General features: G+C 40.3%; 1 protein-coding gene across 1 annotated transcript in view; it reads right to left on the bottom strand.

Annotated features, from left to right (window-relative positions):
• The window catches only part of PIWIL4 (piwi like RNA-mediated gene silencing 4), a 57,480-nt gene extending 42,814 nt beyond the window's left edge, over positions 1 to 14,666 (bottom strand). Inside the window, exons 1-4 of the mRNA XM_055283307.2 lie at positions 14,406 to 14,666; positions 13,204 to 13,282; positions 6,321 to 6,452; positions 3,315 to 3,529 (exon numbers count right to left, since the gene is read on the bottom strand). Of these exons, the coding sequence (XP_055139282.1) occupies positions 3,315 to 3,529; positions 6,321 to 6,452; positions 13,204 to 13,282; positions 14,406 to 14,492 (513 nt within the window). The 5' untranslated portion in view covers positions 14,493 to 14,666. The remainder of the gene's footprint in view (positions 1 to 3,314; positions 3,530 to 6,320; positions 6,453 to 13,203; positions 13,283 to 14,405) is intronic.
• Positions 14,667 to 15,376: the final 710 nt, after the last annotated feature.

Raw genomic sequence — 15,376 nt, 5'->3', positions numbered from 1 at the left:
TCTGCTCAAGAGAGATGTTGGGGATAACCTGGAGAACAAAGAAGGACAGTACTTAACACAGTGCTCAATAAATGTTAGCATAATAAAGATACTAATTATTATAACACTTATTTCATTCTACCTTACGTAGTATTTATTTGTAAAGAACTCTGATTCGAAATTGAAATTTTGGAGGACAAGTACTCTGTTTTATTTATCTTTGTTTGCTCCATGGTCGCAACACGCTGCCAGGTTCAGAGTAGGCTCTTTATAAGTGTATGAGAGTGGCAAATAGATGTGGACATGAATAGCAACACCAGTCTGGCTGCAGGTGCACAGATGGGGCCTAGACAGTGGAAGGCTAGGAGGCAGCTGAACAGGAATCCTGGAACTCCTAGGAGTTCAATGCGTCAACTAGTGGCCGAGATGTTTCAACTTAAATAAGCATCCTAGGACACGTGTAGGGGATGATGAGGATGCAGAATTAAGCCTCAGTCAATACCAAGATCAGAATAAAAAGGTGAGAGTAGCAGTATCTTCATTGGGACACTTTCTTTTGCACTGTAACTGGGTGACAGGTCATATGTTTATAAGAAATAAGACAACACTATTCTGTTTAAACCTAGTATCCCCTATATCTGGGAAATAAAATAAACAGGCCTGATTTGTCACACCATGTTTTTATGGTCTATTTTCTCACTTGCCTCCTTATTAGGATCCATCCCCAGCAACAGAAAGGTGTTTGACACATACTACATGCTCATTTTGAATGAGAAATGAGTAGCAGTGACATATTCTTAGCATTTGTAGAGTATATGTTCTCCATTCTGTTTAGGTACAATGGAAGTAAGCTGGACACTTCAAGGGTAGTATTTAATAATTTCAACATATCTAAATTTCTAAACTAGTGCTAGAAATGTATCTACAAGAACAAGATCATTTTTAATGGTAACAACAGACTTGAAATATATCATTTAAGTATGAGAAGCCATATTAGCATGCTATCAGCATCTGGTTATAGGACAAATAATTGAAGGATCAATAAAAAATACGATGAATAAAAATGTTTCTTAATTTACAGATCCAGATTTTCTAAGCCATTAAATTTAACCACATGGTATAATTTTAATGTTCCATATCCAATGCAACAATCACTCAAGCAGCTCCTATAGATCTCAGGGTCTTATAAAAGGCAAAAGGCCCAAGAGTGCTAAGAAACATATTTCTTGAGGAAATTCACAAAGACTTACCTAGAGTCTAAAAATTTAAATCTAAGCTATTGGTACCATACTCTGCAAACAGCTGAACTAAGGGACTAAGATTTCTAAGGGACAGAAGCATAAAATTTTAATCCAATGCTCTGTTTTAATTTTTCACACAGAAATTGGTTCTTTTTTTCTTGTAGTAATTGTAACATTGTTTTAGAACAAAATGTATGTTAAAAACATCCATACCATCTTTATTTTAGGACTGAAGATGTCAAATGTGTAAAAAAGTGGATAAAGGAATATGAAATACACAATAGCTATTTCCAATGGTTGCATTAAAAAAACTTTAAAAATTGATATAAATAACTCATAATTTCATATGATAGAGAAAGTAGTTAAATAAATGGCAATTCTAGAATCAAAAATTGATGTAAAATTATTTGGACATACAGGCACAAGGGTGCAGGAGCAAAAAAAGGTAGAATTAATTTAAAGTTATGAAGCCATAGGCCAAATGGTGTTTCTTAGTCTTGCCTACTTTGGGAATTATTTTTTAAGGTGCCTATTTCAAGGACACTTACAGCTCTTATTTTTAAAATACCAGACCACCAGCTTCATAATTAAGAAATCAATTACTCGTGAAATCTTAATTAGGAAGTCTTTTTTTAGCTCTCAGGCAAGGGAACAGGAAAAAGGAAAAGGAGTGAGTCACTCATTCCAATTGTCATGAAAATCAACTAATCTCTTAAATATATAAGTATATATGAGAGGACCTCAAAAAGTTCACGGAAAATATGTATTATGAAAAAACTATGCATGGATTTCAAAAATTTTGCACCAAAATAAACTCATACTAACAGGATCCAGTGTGAGACACTAAGAATAAGACCTCAATTTGAAAAGAGCCCCTGTCAGAGCAATATGAATTCGGCTAAGATTGAAGCCAGAACAGACATTAAATTTTTGGCGATACTTGGGTAGAAGAATGGCAAAATCATCGATGTATAATGAAAAGTTTATGGGAACAATGCCCCAAAGAAATCAGCAGTTTACGAATGGATAACTCATCTTAAGAAGGGATGAGACAATGTTGAAGATGAAGCCTGCTGCAGACCATCTATACAGATTTGCAAGGAAAAAAATTCATCTTGTTCATGCCCTAATTGAGAAGACCAAAGATTAACAGCAGAAACAATAGCCAACACCACAGACATCTCAATTTGTTTAGCTTATACAATTCTGACTAAAAAATTAAGGCTGAGCAAACTTTCCATTCGACGCTTGTCAAATTCATTGCATTCAGATCAGCTGCAGATAAGAGCAGGGCCGTCAATAAAAATTTTAAATAAATGGTATTAAGATCCTGAAGCATTTCTTCAAAATATTGTAAGAGGAGATGAAACCTGGCTTTACCAGTACGATCCTTAAGACAAAGCACAATCAGAGCAATTGCTACTGAGAGGTGGAAGTGGTCCAGTCAAAGCAAAAGCCAACCCATCAAGAGCAAAGGTCATGGCAATAGTTTCTTGAGATGCTCAAGGCATTCTGCTTGTTGACTTTTGGGATGGCCAAAGAATGGTAACATCCGCTTATTATGAAAGTGTTTTGAGAAATTTTGCCAAAGCTTGAGCAGAAAAATGGCCAGGAAAGCTTCCCTGGAGAGCACCACAACAATGCTTCTGCTCATTCTTCTCAACAAACAAGGGTAAGTTTGCAAAAGTTTCAATGGGAAATCATTAGACATCCACTTTACTGCTGATTTGGCTCCTTCTGACTTTTTTGTTTTATAATCTTAAAATATCTGTAAAGGGCACCCATTTTTCTTTCGTTAATAAGCTAAAAAAGACTGCACTGACATGGTTAAATTCCCAGGACGCTTAGTTCTCTAGGGATGGACTAAATGGCTGATATCATTGCTTATAAAAGTGTCTTGACCTTGGTAAAACTCTTGGTAAGAAATAAAGGTAGTTTTTTAAATTCTTACCTTTTAATTCTATTTTTCCACAAACCTTTTGGAATCTCCTTGCATATGCATATATATATCTGTGTGTGTGTGTGTATGTGTGTGTATACACATATAATAAACACACACCCACATATACAGTGAAAAAACTAATCATACTATACCTTTTCTTCTAGCTTTTGTGACAGAAAAAGGATGGCACCGTCGAATGCTTTTGCTTTGTTGGAAAGTTCACTATGACTATAAAGTAAAGCAATTCTCAGCCTTCTAGATGCTAAATCTGGAACATATGTCACATGGTACTGGTATAGCTGCCAATCTTGGGGAAAATCTAAGTTAAAGAGGTTTGTAACCAGTTTCACAGGTATTCCACTGGAACCTGAAGAAGACAAACAAAAAATAATTTTTTAATCAGGAAATCACATCATGTTAATATTAATCACACCATTTAAAAATGTATTTGCCTATGCATAGTAATTGCTTTAAAGCAAGGATTTTTGCACAGTGACATAGGATAAATCCTAAAACTTGCAGCCTAATAACACCTTTGGGAGCTAAAATGGGATCGTGCATGAAGCAGGCCTCTTAAGAACATACGAGCAGACACTGACATTCCTGTCCTCGTGAGACAAGAAGCATCTGAACTCAACCATTCCAGGACACCTTTCAAAGCTTGCCTTCCCGCTCTCATTCTCTACAATTCATATCGGCTCAAGTAATATTTTCAGATGCTGCTCTGAAATTATACTGCTCTCATATTATAAAGAAACAATCTGGTTCTTACTATGAATATACAACCCCCAACCTCTGGGAAATCCAGGTAATCAAAAGTTAATCATATTTCTGAAAATTCTGAAAAAGTTATACCAGTGGTTAGACCAAACAATCTCAGAGAAGACTCTCAGAGATTAAGGGAAAGGCTGGGGAGAGAGGAAGGAACTGTAATTTTTCTGACGTGAAAACAGACAGCGTTTCTGCACTTCTGTTTTCTGCAGACACATGGAGGCCATGTGTACTTCCGGGACTTCCAGCCCCCTACAGACATTTTTATTCACATCTTAAAAGTCTATAGGACAAAATCAGAGATGGCCACGATATAGTCAGTTAGTGATCAGGATGGTGTAAGCTCCTTCCAGGGTAGAATCCAGGAGGGTATAAAGAAGGTTCTTCTCACTTCCCCTAACAGAGAATCATCCGGTTTTGGTCTTACAAAAAAGAATGATATAGGGGCTGGGCACGGTGGCTCACACCTGTAATCCTAGCACTTTGGGAGGCTGAGGCAGGTGGATTGCTTGAGGCCAGGAGTTCGAGACCAGCCTGGCCAACCTGGCAAGCCCCTGTCTCTACAAAAAATACAAAAATTAACTGGGCATGGTGGCCCACGCCTGTAATTACAGCTACTCGGGAGGCTAAGGCACGAGAATCGCTTGAACCTGGAAGGCAGAGGCTGCAGTGAACCAAGATCACACCATTACACTCCAGCCTGGGCAACAGAGTGAGACGCTGTCTCCAAAAAAAGGAAAGAAAAGAATGATATAGAATAGATGCTATTTTGCTTTTCTCATGGAGGAAAGCAACCCAGAGACTCCAAGGTGGTGAGGACTACAAGGTATCAGCTATGCTTCAGTATTTCCTCAGCTTCAACCTGGGGTATATATCTGGTAGGAGCAAGACATCTCTGTGCTATTTTAGTTAAATAACAGATCTCGGCCGGGCGCGGTGGCTCACGCCTGTAATCCCAGCACTTTGGGAGGCCGAGGCGGGCAGATCACGAGGTCAGGAGATCGAGACCATCCTGGCTAACACGGTGAAACCCCGTCTCTACTAAAAATACAAAAAATTAGCCGGGCGTGGTGGCGGACGCCTGTAGTCCCAGCTACCCGGGAGGCTGAGGCAGGAGAATGGCGTGAACCTGGGAGGCAGAGCTTGCAGTGAGCTGAGATCGCGCCACTGCACTCCAGCCTGGGCGACAGAGCGAGACTCCGTCTCAAAAAAAAAAAAAAAAAAAAAAAAAAAAAAAAAAAAAAATAACAGATCTCTTTTGTTCTCCCAGATCCTGAGGAAATGGCAAAGCAACATATTTTAGCTGCTCATATAAATAAAGAGTAGTCAACCTAGACTGTCAGAGCTGGAAAGACCCTTCAAGATCGTCTATATATGATAGTTTACAAATGGCAGCTGGGTCCCATTAGTGCTGCAGTTACGAAATCAGGTGAGGTGAATCACATGTTTAATGAAAAGTCCAGAATAAAACAGAAAGGAAGAGATGCATTGTTTCATGAAACTTTTGCTTCAATTGTGTGTGGACAGCGTGTGTATGCTGGATAATAATGTATTTCTTATTTTGGTTTAAAAAGTTTGGAAAACACTGATCTGCATCAGTGAGTTTTAACTTTCATGAGGTGGCCACAAAGACTTTTGAGAATCCAACGAAAACAGTAGACCTACTTCCCAGAAAATACATATACTGACAATTTGCATGCAATTTTATGGGTGAGCCTGGAATCTGGGTAAAGAATCCCCCAAAATAGGTTATGTCTTTCTTTTTACAGCTGAAGTCCAGAAAGATTATTACTTCCCATGTTGGGAAAGAGAAGAAACAGCCGGGCGCGGTGGCTCACGCTTGTAATCCCAGCACTTTGGGAGGCCGAGGCGGGCGGATCACGAGGTCAGGAGATCGAGACCACGGTGAAACCCCGTCTCTACTAAAAATACAAAAAAAAAATTAGCCAGGCGTGGTGGCGGGCGCCTGTAGTCCCAGCTACTCGGAGAGGCTGAGGCAGGAGAATGGCGTGAACCCGGGAGGCGGAGCTTGCAGTGAGCCGAGATTGCGCCACTGCACTCCAACCTGGGCGACAGAGCGAGACTCCGTCTCAAAAAAAAAAAAAAAAAAGAAAGAGAAGAAACATCTTTTTAACTCCCACCCCAGTATATGAAGAAAATCTTTTCCAAAAGTGAGATGTCATTTGTGGGAAGATATTATTTCTATTAATAAAAGAGAAAATTAAGGCTAGAAAATTAAAGCGTCTAACAGTGTCTTGAACATAGAAGATGATCAGTAAATATCTGTTAAGCAAACATATGAACTTATTTATTTTAGACCTAGAATTTGAAATTCCTTAAGCAAGATTTGGTAACATTAAAAAAGTAAGTAACATAAAACTGGGTACCTGTTTTACAATTTCTCACATGTGCCAATTTTTCTCTGGTACAGATACTCAAATCCATAAAGTCCTGTTTGTTTTTCACACCTCTTTCCATGAAGGTACTTCCAGCATCACCAGAAGATATCCCATATTTATCTAAAACATGAAGAGAATGTGGTAACAGCTCATATTTCATTCTAGTGATACTGTTTACAACTACTATGTCAAAAATGCAGTGCAATCCAAACTTGTGGTTTTGAATACAGTTTGCCTATATGGCTGAAACCATTCATGACGAAACAGAAGTCTTCAGCCTAAAAACGGAAAATTGTGAAGAAAACACAGAACGTTTTGTTAAAAATAACAGATCTTGGCCAGATGTCGTGACTCATGCCTGTAGTCCCAGCACTTTAGGAGGTCATGGCGGGCGGATCACTTGAGCTCAGGAATTAGAGACCAGCCTGGGCAATGTGTTGAAACCCTGTCTCTACCAAAAACACAAAAAATCAGCTGGGCGTGGTGACATGTGCCTGGGCTGAGGTGGGAGGATCACTTAAGCCCAGAAGGTGGGGGTAGCAGTGAGCCATGGACATGCCTGCACTCCAGCCTGGGCGACAGGGCGAGACCCTGTCTCACGAAAACAAAAACAGATCTTGAGTTAGTTCTTGCCGTTGTAATATTGTAGACTTTCACTTCTTGGCTAAGGAGAAAGCCCTCCCTCCCCATTACCTTCTCCATACCTATTTAGGGAGGGCAGCTCTCCTGCCCTTAGCTCTTGTGTAACACCCTCAAGGATTACAGACTAACTTCTGTCCTCAGCAACTTCTGCCCAGAAAGAAGATGAATCTGACATTTCCCAATGAAAAGAAGAGAAACTGCCCGGAACATTGCCATCAGTTTTTATTCTAGGTCATTCCCCATAAGAATAAAAGCCAGTGTTTCACCTCAGGGCGTATCACTTACTGACAGCTTCTAGAAAACATGAAATTAAAATCTGTTTCCAAATGAGTATTTTCTGTTTAAATTAGCATGGGAGATGCTGACTTTCTGGCATGTTGAAAATAACTTTATAAAAATACAAAATGTTACTGCAAAGTAACATGGATTTCTAGAACTCTACATGACCACTGCCTTTGACATAGTCACTGTATGAAACCACCCTACATGGAACTGCTACTGGCTCAAATGCTGTCCAGCCCCTGCTCAGGGGAGTCTAAGTTTCCCAGGAAAATCACAAAATGTATTTAATCTTTAATTCTATTACCCTCACTAGATTGTCCATATAAGCCATTGCTTGTGGTTTCAAAAGATGTTAGGTGGTTTCTGAAAATTCAAGCTATCATAGTATGGCAGTTACCAGGAGCTGGAGGGAGGGGGGAATGGGATTATTTAATGAGTACGGAGTTTCCACTTTGCATGGTGAAAAAAGATCTAAAGTTGGATGGTGGTGATGATTGCACAACAATATAAAAAAAGTTCATCTCCCAAGACTGCACATTTAAAAGTAATTAAAATCGTAAGTTTCATGTTATATATATTTTAAAATAAATAAATAAAACTCCAATTTTCCCTCCAAGGATGAAGGATTTTCATCATTCACTGTTCATAACAATGTGTGCACATCAAAAAGCTTATCCATCACGATCAAGCTGGCTTCATCCCTGGGATGCAAGGCTGGTTCAACATACACAAATCAATAAATGTAATCCATCATGTAAACAGAACCAAAGGCAAAAACCACAAACGTAATCCATCATGTAAACAGAACCAAAGGCAAAAACCACATGATTATCTCAATAGATGCAGAAAAGGCCTTCAACAAAATTCAACAGCACTTCATGCTAAAAACCCTCAATAAACTAGGTATTGATGGGACGTATCTCAAAATAATAAGAGCTATCTATGACAAACCCACAGCCAATAACATACTGAAGGGGCAAAAACTGGAAGCATTCCCTTTGAAAACTGGCACAAGACAGGGATGCCCTCTCTCACCACTCCTATTCAACATAGTGTTGGAAGTTCTGGGCAGGGCTATCAGGCAGGAGAAAGACATAAAGGGTATTCAGTTAGGAAAAGAGGAAGTCAAATTGTCTCTGTTTGCAGATGACATGATCGTATATTTAGAAAACCCCACTGTCTCAGCCCAAAATCTCCTTAAGCTGATAAGCAACTTCAGTGAAGTCTCAGGACACAAAATCAATGTGCAAAAATCACAAGCATTCCTATACACCAATAACAGATGAACAGAGAGCCAAATCATGAGTGAACTCCCACTCACAATTGCTTCAAAGGCAATAAAATACCTAGGAATCCAACTTACAGGGATGTGAAGGACCTCTTCAAGGAGAACTACAAACCACTGCTCAACGAAATAAAAGAGGACACAAATAAATGGAAGAACATTCCATGCTCATGGATAGGAAGACTCAATATCGTGAAAACGGCCATACTGCCCAAGGTAATTTATAGATTCAATGCCATCCCCATCAAGCTACCAATGCCTTTCTTCACAGAATTGGAAAAAACTACTTTATAGTTCATATGGAACCAAAAAAGCACCCACATTGCCAAGACAATCCTAAGCCAAAAGAACAAAGCTGGAGGCATCAGGCTACCTGACTTCAAACTATACTACAAGGCTACAGTAACCAAAACAGCATGGTACTGGTACCAAAACAGAGATATAGACCAATGGAACAGAACAGAGCCCTCAGAAATAACACCACACATCTACAACCATCTGATATTTGACAAACCTGACAAAAACAAGAAATGGGGAAAGGATTCCCTATTTAATAAATGGTGCTGGGAAAACTGGCTAGCCATATGTAGAAAGCTGCAACTGGATCCCTTCCTTACACCTTTTTTTTTTTTTTTTTTGTTTGAGATGGAGTCTCGCTCTGTCACCCAAGCTGGAGTGCAGTGGCGCAATCTCGGCTCACTGCAGGCTCCGCCTCCCGGGTTCACGCCATTCTCCTGCCTCAGCCTCTCCAAGTAGCTGGGACTACAGGCGCCCGCCACCACGCCCGGCTAATTTTTTGTATTTTTAGTAGAGACGGGGTTTCACTGTGGTCTCGATCTCCTGACCTCGTGATCCGCCCGCCTCGGCCTCCCAAAGTGCTGGGATTACAAGCGTGAGCCACCGCGCCCGGCCCTTACACCTTATACAAAAATTAATTCAAGATGGATTAAAGCCTTAAATGTTAGACCTAAAACCATAAAAACCCTAGAAGAAAACCTAGGCAATACCATTCAGGACATAGGCATGGGCAAGGACTTCATGTCTAAAACACCAAAAGCAATGGCAACAAAAGCCAAAATTGACAAATGGGATCTAATTAAACTAAAGAGCTTCTGCACAGCAAAAGAAACTACCAGCAGAGTGAACAGGCAATCTACAGAATGGGAGAAAATTTTTGCAATCTACCCATCTGACAAAGGGCTAATATCCAGAATCTACAAAGAACTTAGATAAATTTACAAGAAAAAATCAAACAACCCCATCAACAAGTGGGCAAAGGATATGAACAGACAATTCTCAAAAGAAGACATTTATGCAGCCAACAGACACATGAAAAAATGCTCATTATCACTGGCCATCAGAGAAATGCAAATCAAAACCACAGTGAGATACCATCTCACACCAGTTAGAATGGCGATCATTAAAAAGTCAGGAAACAACAGGTGCTGGAGAGGATGTGGAGAAATATAGGAACACTTTTACACTGTTGATGGGACTGTATACTGGTTCAACCATTGTGCAAGACAGTGTGGCAATTCGTCAAGGATGTAGAACTAGAAATACCATTTGACCCAGCCATCCCATTACTGGGTATATACCCAAAGGATTATGAATCATGCTACTATAAAGACACGTGCACATATAGGTTTATTGTGGCACTATTCACAATAGCAAAGACTTGGAACCAACCCAAATGTCCATCAATGATAGACTGGATTAAGAAAATGTGGCACATATACACCATGGAATACTATGCAGCCATGAAAAAGGATGAGTTCATGTCCTTTGTGGAGACATGGATGAAGCTAGAAACCGTCATTCTGAGCAAACTGTCCCAAGGACAGAAAACCAAACACCGCATGTTCTCACTCATAGGTGGGAATTAAACAATGAGAACACTTGGACACAGGGTGGGGAACATCACACACCAGGGCCTGCTGTGGGGTGGGGGGAGGTGGGGAGGGATAGCATTAGGAGATGTACCTAATGTAAATGACGAGTTAATGGGTGCAGCACTCCAACATGGCACATGTATACATATGTAACAAACCTGCACGTTGTGCACATGTATACATATGTAACAAACCTGCACGTTGTGCACATGTACCCTTGAACTTAAAGTATAATAAAAAATTAAAAAATGAAACAAAAAAACAAAAAAACAAAAACAAACAAACAAACAAAAAAAAAACAAAAAAACAAAAAAAATGTTTTTTAATCAAAAAAAAAAAAAACTAGTAACAAAAAAATGTGTGGCGGATGTGAAAAAACATTTGCAAGGATAGAATAATGTTTGAAAATAATGGAGGGCACTGGGCCTGTCAGTGTAGGGCTTCTGTGCTCACAGGCTGCACATTCATTTGTGTGTTTGGATCACAGGGGTAAATACACAGGACTGGAAAACTCCTAGTGAGGAACAGCAGAGTCAGACATGAGATGGGTGGGGGGACCAGACCCTCAGAGTCTGGGAGAACCTAATGCTTAGAGCTTCCACATTTATTAGAAATCAATTGCTTGTGAAAATAAAAAACACTGGGGTCAGAACAAAAGAGACTCTGGCTAAACTGTTTTTTTTGTTTGTTTGTTTTTGTTTTTTTTTTGAGATGGAATTTTGCTCTTGTTGCCCAAGCTGGAGTGCAAGGGCGCAATCTCGGCTTACTGCAACCTCCACCTCCCGGGTTCAAGTGATTCTTCTGCCTCAGCCTCCTGAGCAGCTGGGATTACAGGTGTGTGCCACCACGCCTGGCTAATTTTTTGTATTTTTAGTAGGAACGGGGTTTCACCATGTTAGCCAGGCTGGTCTCGAACTCCTGACCTCAGGTGATCCGTCTGCCTTGGCCTCTCAAAGTGCTGGGATTACAGGCGTGAGCCATCACGCCCGGCCTGGCTAACTGGTTTTATTCAGGGTCACGGGCTACACCGTGTTCCCCCAAAATTCATATGCTGATGTCTTAATCCTCAGTGCCTCAGAATGTGATCATATTTGGTGACAGGGTCTTTAAATAGGTGATTAAGTTAAAGTGAGGTCATTACGGTGGTTCTAATCCAGTATGACTGTTGTCATAATAAAGAGGAATTAGGTCATATAAGTGCAAAGAAAAGATCATGTGAACACAAGGGGAAGATGGCCATGTATAAACCAAGGAGAGGGTCCTCAGAAGAAACCAGCCCTGTCCCCACCTTGTCTCAGACTTTAAGCATCCAGATTTGTGAGAAAATAAATTTCTGCTGATTAAGCCTCCTAGTTGGTACTACTTTGTCAGGGCAGCCCTAGCAGACTAACACATGGGGCATGCCAACTCACAGTGTGTGACTGTGGTGACTTGGAGTTGCATGTTGACAAGTATCCTGAGACCAAATCTGGCTTTGCTGTGAAGAGAGCTACCATTGAATGGTGATGTTTACCACAGGAGGGGAAGAAAGAGAGCAGTGGCTACATGCATACCAGGTTTCTACCATCCTTCCAAGCAATGGCATTGGCATTTATATGCCATTCAGATTTTTTTTTTTTTGCTTTTTTAAAAATGCATATACATTTAAGGCATAAGAGCATATTGTTACATGGATATATTGCATAGTGTGACGTCTGAGCTTTTAGTGTAACCATCATCTGAATAATGTACATTGCAGCCATTAAGCAATTTCTCACTCCCCTCCCACACTCCCAATCTTCCGAGTCTCCAATGTCTATTATTCTACACTCCATGTCCATTTGTACATATTATTTAGCTTCCACTTACAAGTAAGAACATACAGTATTTGACTTTCTGTTTCTGAGTTATTTCAGTTAAGATAATGGCCGCCACCCGGGGGCGGTGGCTCATAGGCTCATACCTGTAATCCCAGCACTTTGGGAAGCTGAGGTGGGCAGATCACCTGAGGTCGGGAGTTCAAGACCAGCCTGACCAACATGGAGAAACCCCGTCTCTACTAAAAATACAAAATTAGCTGGGTGTGGTGGCACATGCCTGTAATCCCAGCTACTTGGGAGGCTGAGGCAGGAGAATCACTTGAACCCGGGAGGTGGAGGTTGCAGTGAGCCGAGATTGCGCCATTGCACTCCAGCCTGGGCAACAAGAGCGAAACTCCATCTCAAAAAAAAAAAAAAAAGATAATGGCCTCCAATTCCATCCATGTTGCTACAAGACATGCTTTCATTCTTTTTATGGCTGAGTAGTATTCTCTTATATATGCATACCACATTTTCTTTATCTAATTATCCATCGATGGATGCTTAAGTTGATTTTATATCTTTGCCATTGTGAATAGTGCTGCAATAAACATACAAGTGCAGATAAATTTTGGATATAATGATTTATTTTCCTTTGGGTAGATACCCAGCAGTGGGGTTGCTGGATCAAATGGTATTCGTATATAACACCATAAAGATTTTTAAAGTATTTTTTCAAAATTCTTCAGTGAATAGAAAGAAACAGAAACTGGCTTCCTATTATCTGTGAAGTCCCATCTACCAAACACTGTCAGGAAATTCAGCACACACTTCTATGTTAAAGAGTCCCAAAGGAACATGACAAAGGCGATCCTTCAGGGAAGGAAATCGGGATGTGCAAGAGGTGAGCCTACTGCTGTAAGGCTTGGCAGGGCTCCTCTTGCTCCATTCAGGTTAAATGGTACTAAATGAACAGGCTGAGCTGCACTTACCGTTGGTTGAAATCCTGCTTGTTCCCAAGAAGCCATTGCTAGAGGATGCTTCATTGTTACTAAGATCAACAGATCTAGGCTAAAATGGCAAAAAAAAAAGTTTTGTTCAGATTTACAATGGTAAGTCACAAACCAAAAGATTATCCTAAGAACAGTGTCAGGTCTTTAGATTACCATGAACTAGGCAAAGAAAATGTTAACAGGTAAAACCCTTCAGGGATGAGAAGAGAGTGCCCATTCTAGAAAAGAGGATAAGGACACGCTATAGTTTTCCTCACTCATCAAACTTTGATTTTAGTACCAACTGTCGCCAGATACAGCTGGAGGTGTAAAGAAGCAGAGATGAGATCCCTGTGCCCAGGGAGCTCACCAGAGGGCATGTGGCACAGATGCACATGGACCTCATGCTTCCATGGCCCACGGACATAAAATGAACAGAGGCCCCGGGTCAGCAGCTCAGATCATGACTCTGCATGAATAAACTGGGCCAAAACAGGTTCACAAAATAGTCCAAGGGAACCATTAGTATTTTCTCTTTTCATAGTAACTACTTCTCTTTGTTCAAGAAGTTACTCTATCTTGGCCTGCTAAAAAATGAACAAAGTCCAGAGAAGACCACTTCATGAGAATAAAGGCATAAGGACCACAAACTATTCATTTGAATATTTGCTCCAAATGCTAAGAATATGTAGTTGTATTAATAACATCACTCCAAAGTTGCTTATTGGCAGGTCAATCTAGTTGCCTAAATCCAGCAAGCTTTCTCTATAGTGGTTGCTCAAGAAACAGTAGTTTAATCTAAACCACATGTGTGAGAGTACTTATTTTTATATACTAATTAGCCAGAAAAACTGCATTAGATTATATGCCGTGTAATGTTATGAAAGCACATCACTTTTTACAAGGCAATTTAAAACGAAATCATGAAATTAAAACTCAGAAAGTAGAAGAGAATGACATATTTGTCCCCAGTCTTCAGTCCTCTTTACTGGCTAATACACCTACATTAATATCTTACTCAGACAAGGTCCCTAGAAGGAAAAAACTGTTAGAAGAAACCTTGGAAAGACTCAAACTTGAGAGAAAAGATAACGCACTACTTCGTAACAGAAAGGAGGAGATACATGCAGAGGAAGGCATTGTTCAGGCTAAAGAGAGAGGTAGGAGAAAACGCAACCATGCGCAATAAGCATTCTACACACCAATGGCGAGGCTTGGGTGCGCCCCACTTCTGTGGCACTGGGGCTGCGGGCGATGCCTCTGGCCTTCACTCGGGCCCTTCCACTCATGTTCCCGGTGAGCCCAGAGTGGCCACAAGAACTGCAAAGTCTCAGTTAGGATATGTTTTGCTTTGGCTACAGATGGCGAGGCTGTGACGGCGCAACTGCCTGTAGGCGGTGGATGTCCAGCATGCCCGACCTACGCAGGGGCTGGAAATGCGTCCGAGGGCCGTGCGTGGGTGGAGAAGGCGCGCTGGGGCGTAGGGGTTGGCGCGAGCACGTGGGTCTGTGCAGGACTTCCTTTTTCTTCCCATTACTTCCACCCCCACCCCCAAATTTGGCATTATCCAGCTTTTTCATTTTTGCCAATCTTATGTGTATTGGGTGGCATCAAACAATAATTTTTTTTTGTTTGTATTTTCTGCTCACCAATGAGGGTAAGTACCTCTTCATACATGTGATAGTTTTGGAGTTTTCCATTCTGCAAATTGCCTGTCGCATCCATTGCCCATTTTTAAAGTAGACTGTCTCATCTTTGTGATTTGGAAGAAAACTTTTTTAAAAAAATTGCAAATCTGCAAATATCTACTTCCAATCTATCACTTGTTAATTTTTACTATGAAATGCTTTAACCAAAATCCTAAATTTCGATGTTGTCAAATTCGGCCATTTTTAAATTTGTGCTTTTTGGGTCTTTTTAAAAGAAAATTCCACCTGTCCTAAGTTTACAAAGACAAGGATATTATATAATATTTTCTTTTTATTAACTTCGTAAGTTTACTGTTCACAACAAGTATCTTCTATCCTTCAGGAATTTACACTCACACGTATGTAAGTATACATACAATGTGAGTGAGATAGAAGTCCAACTTTATCTCCATATAGTGAGCCATTCTTCCTTGACATCATCTGTTAAATAGCATATACTTTCTCTAATACTTTGTGAAGCCACC

The sequence above is a fragment of the Symphalangus syndactylus genome, chromosome 6, assembly GCF_028878055.3.
Source record: "Symphalangus syndactylus isolate Jambi chromosome 6, NHGRI_mSymSyn1-v2.1_pri, whole genome shotgun sequence".
Taxonomy (NCBI): Eukaryota; Metazoa; Chordata; class Mammalia; order Primates; family Hylobatidae; genus Symphalangus; species Symphalangus syndactylus.
This window is presented reverse-complemented; position numbering and strand designations above follow the sequence as displayed.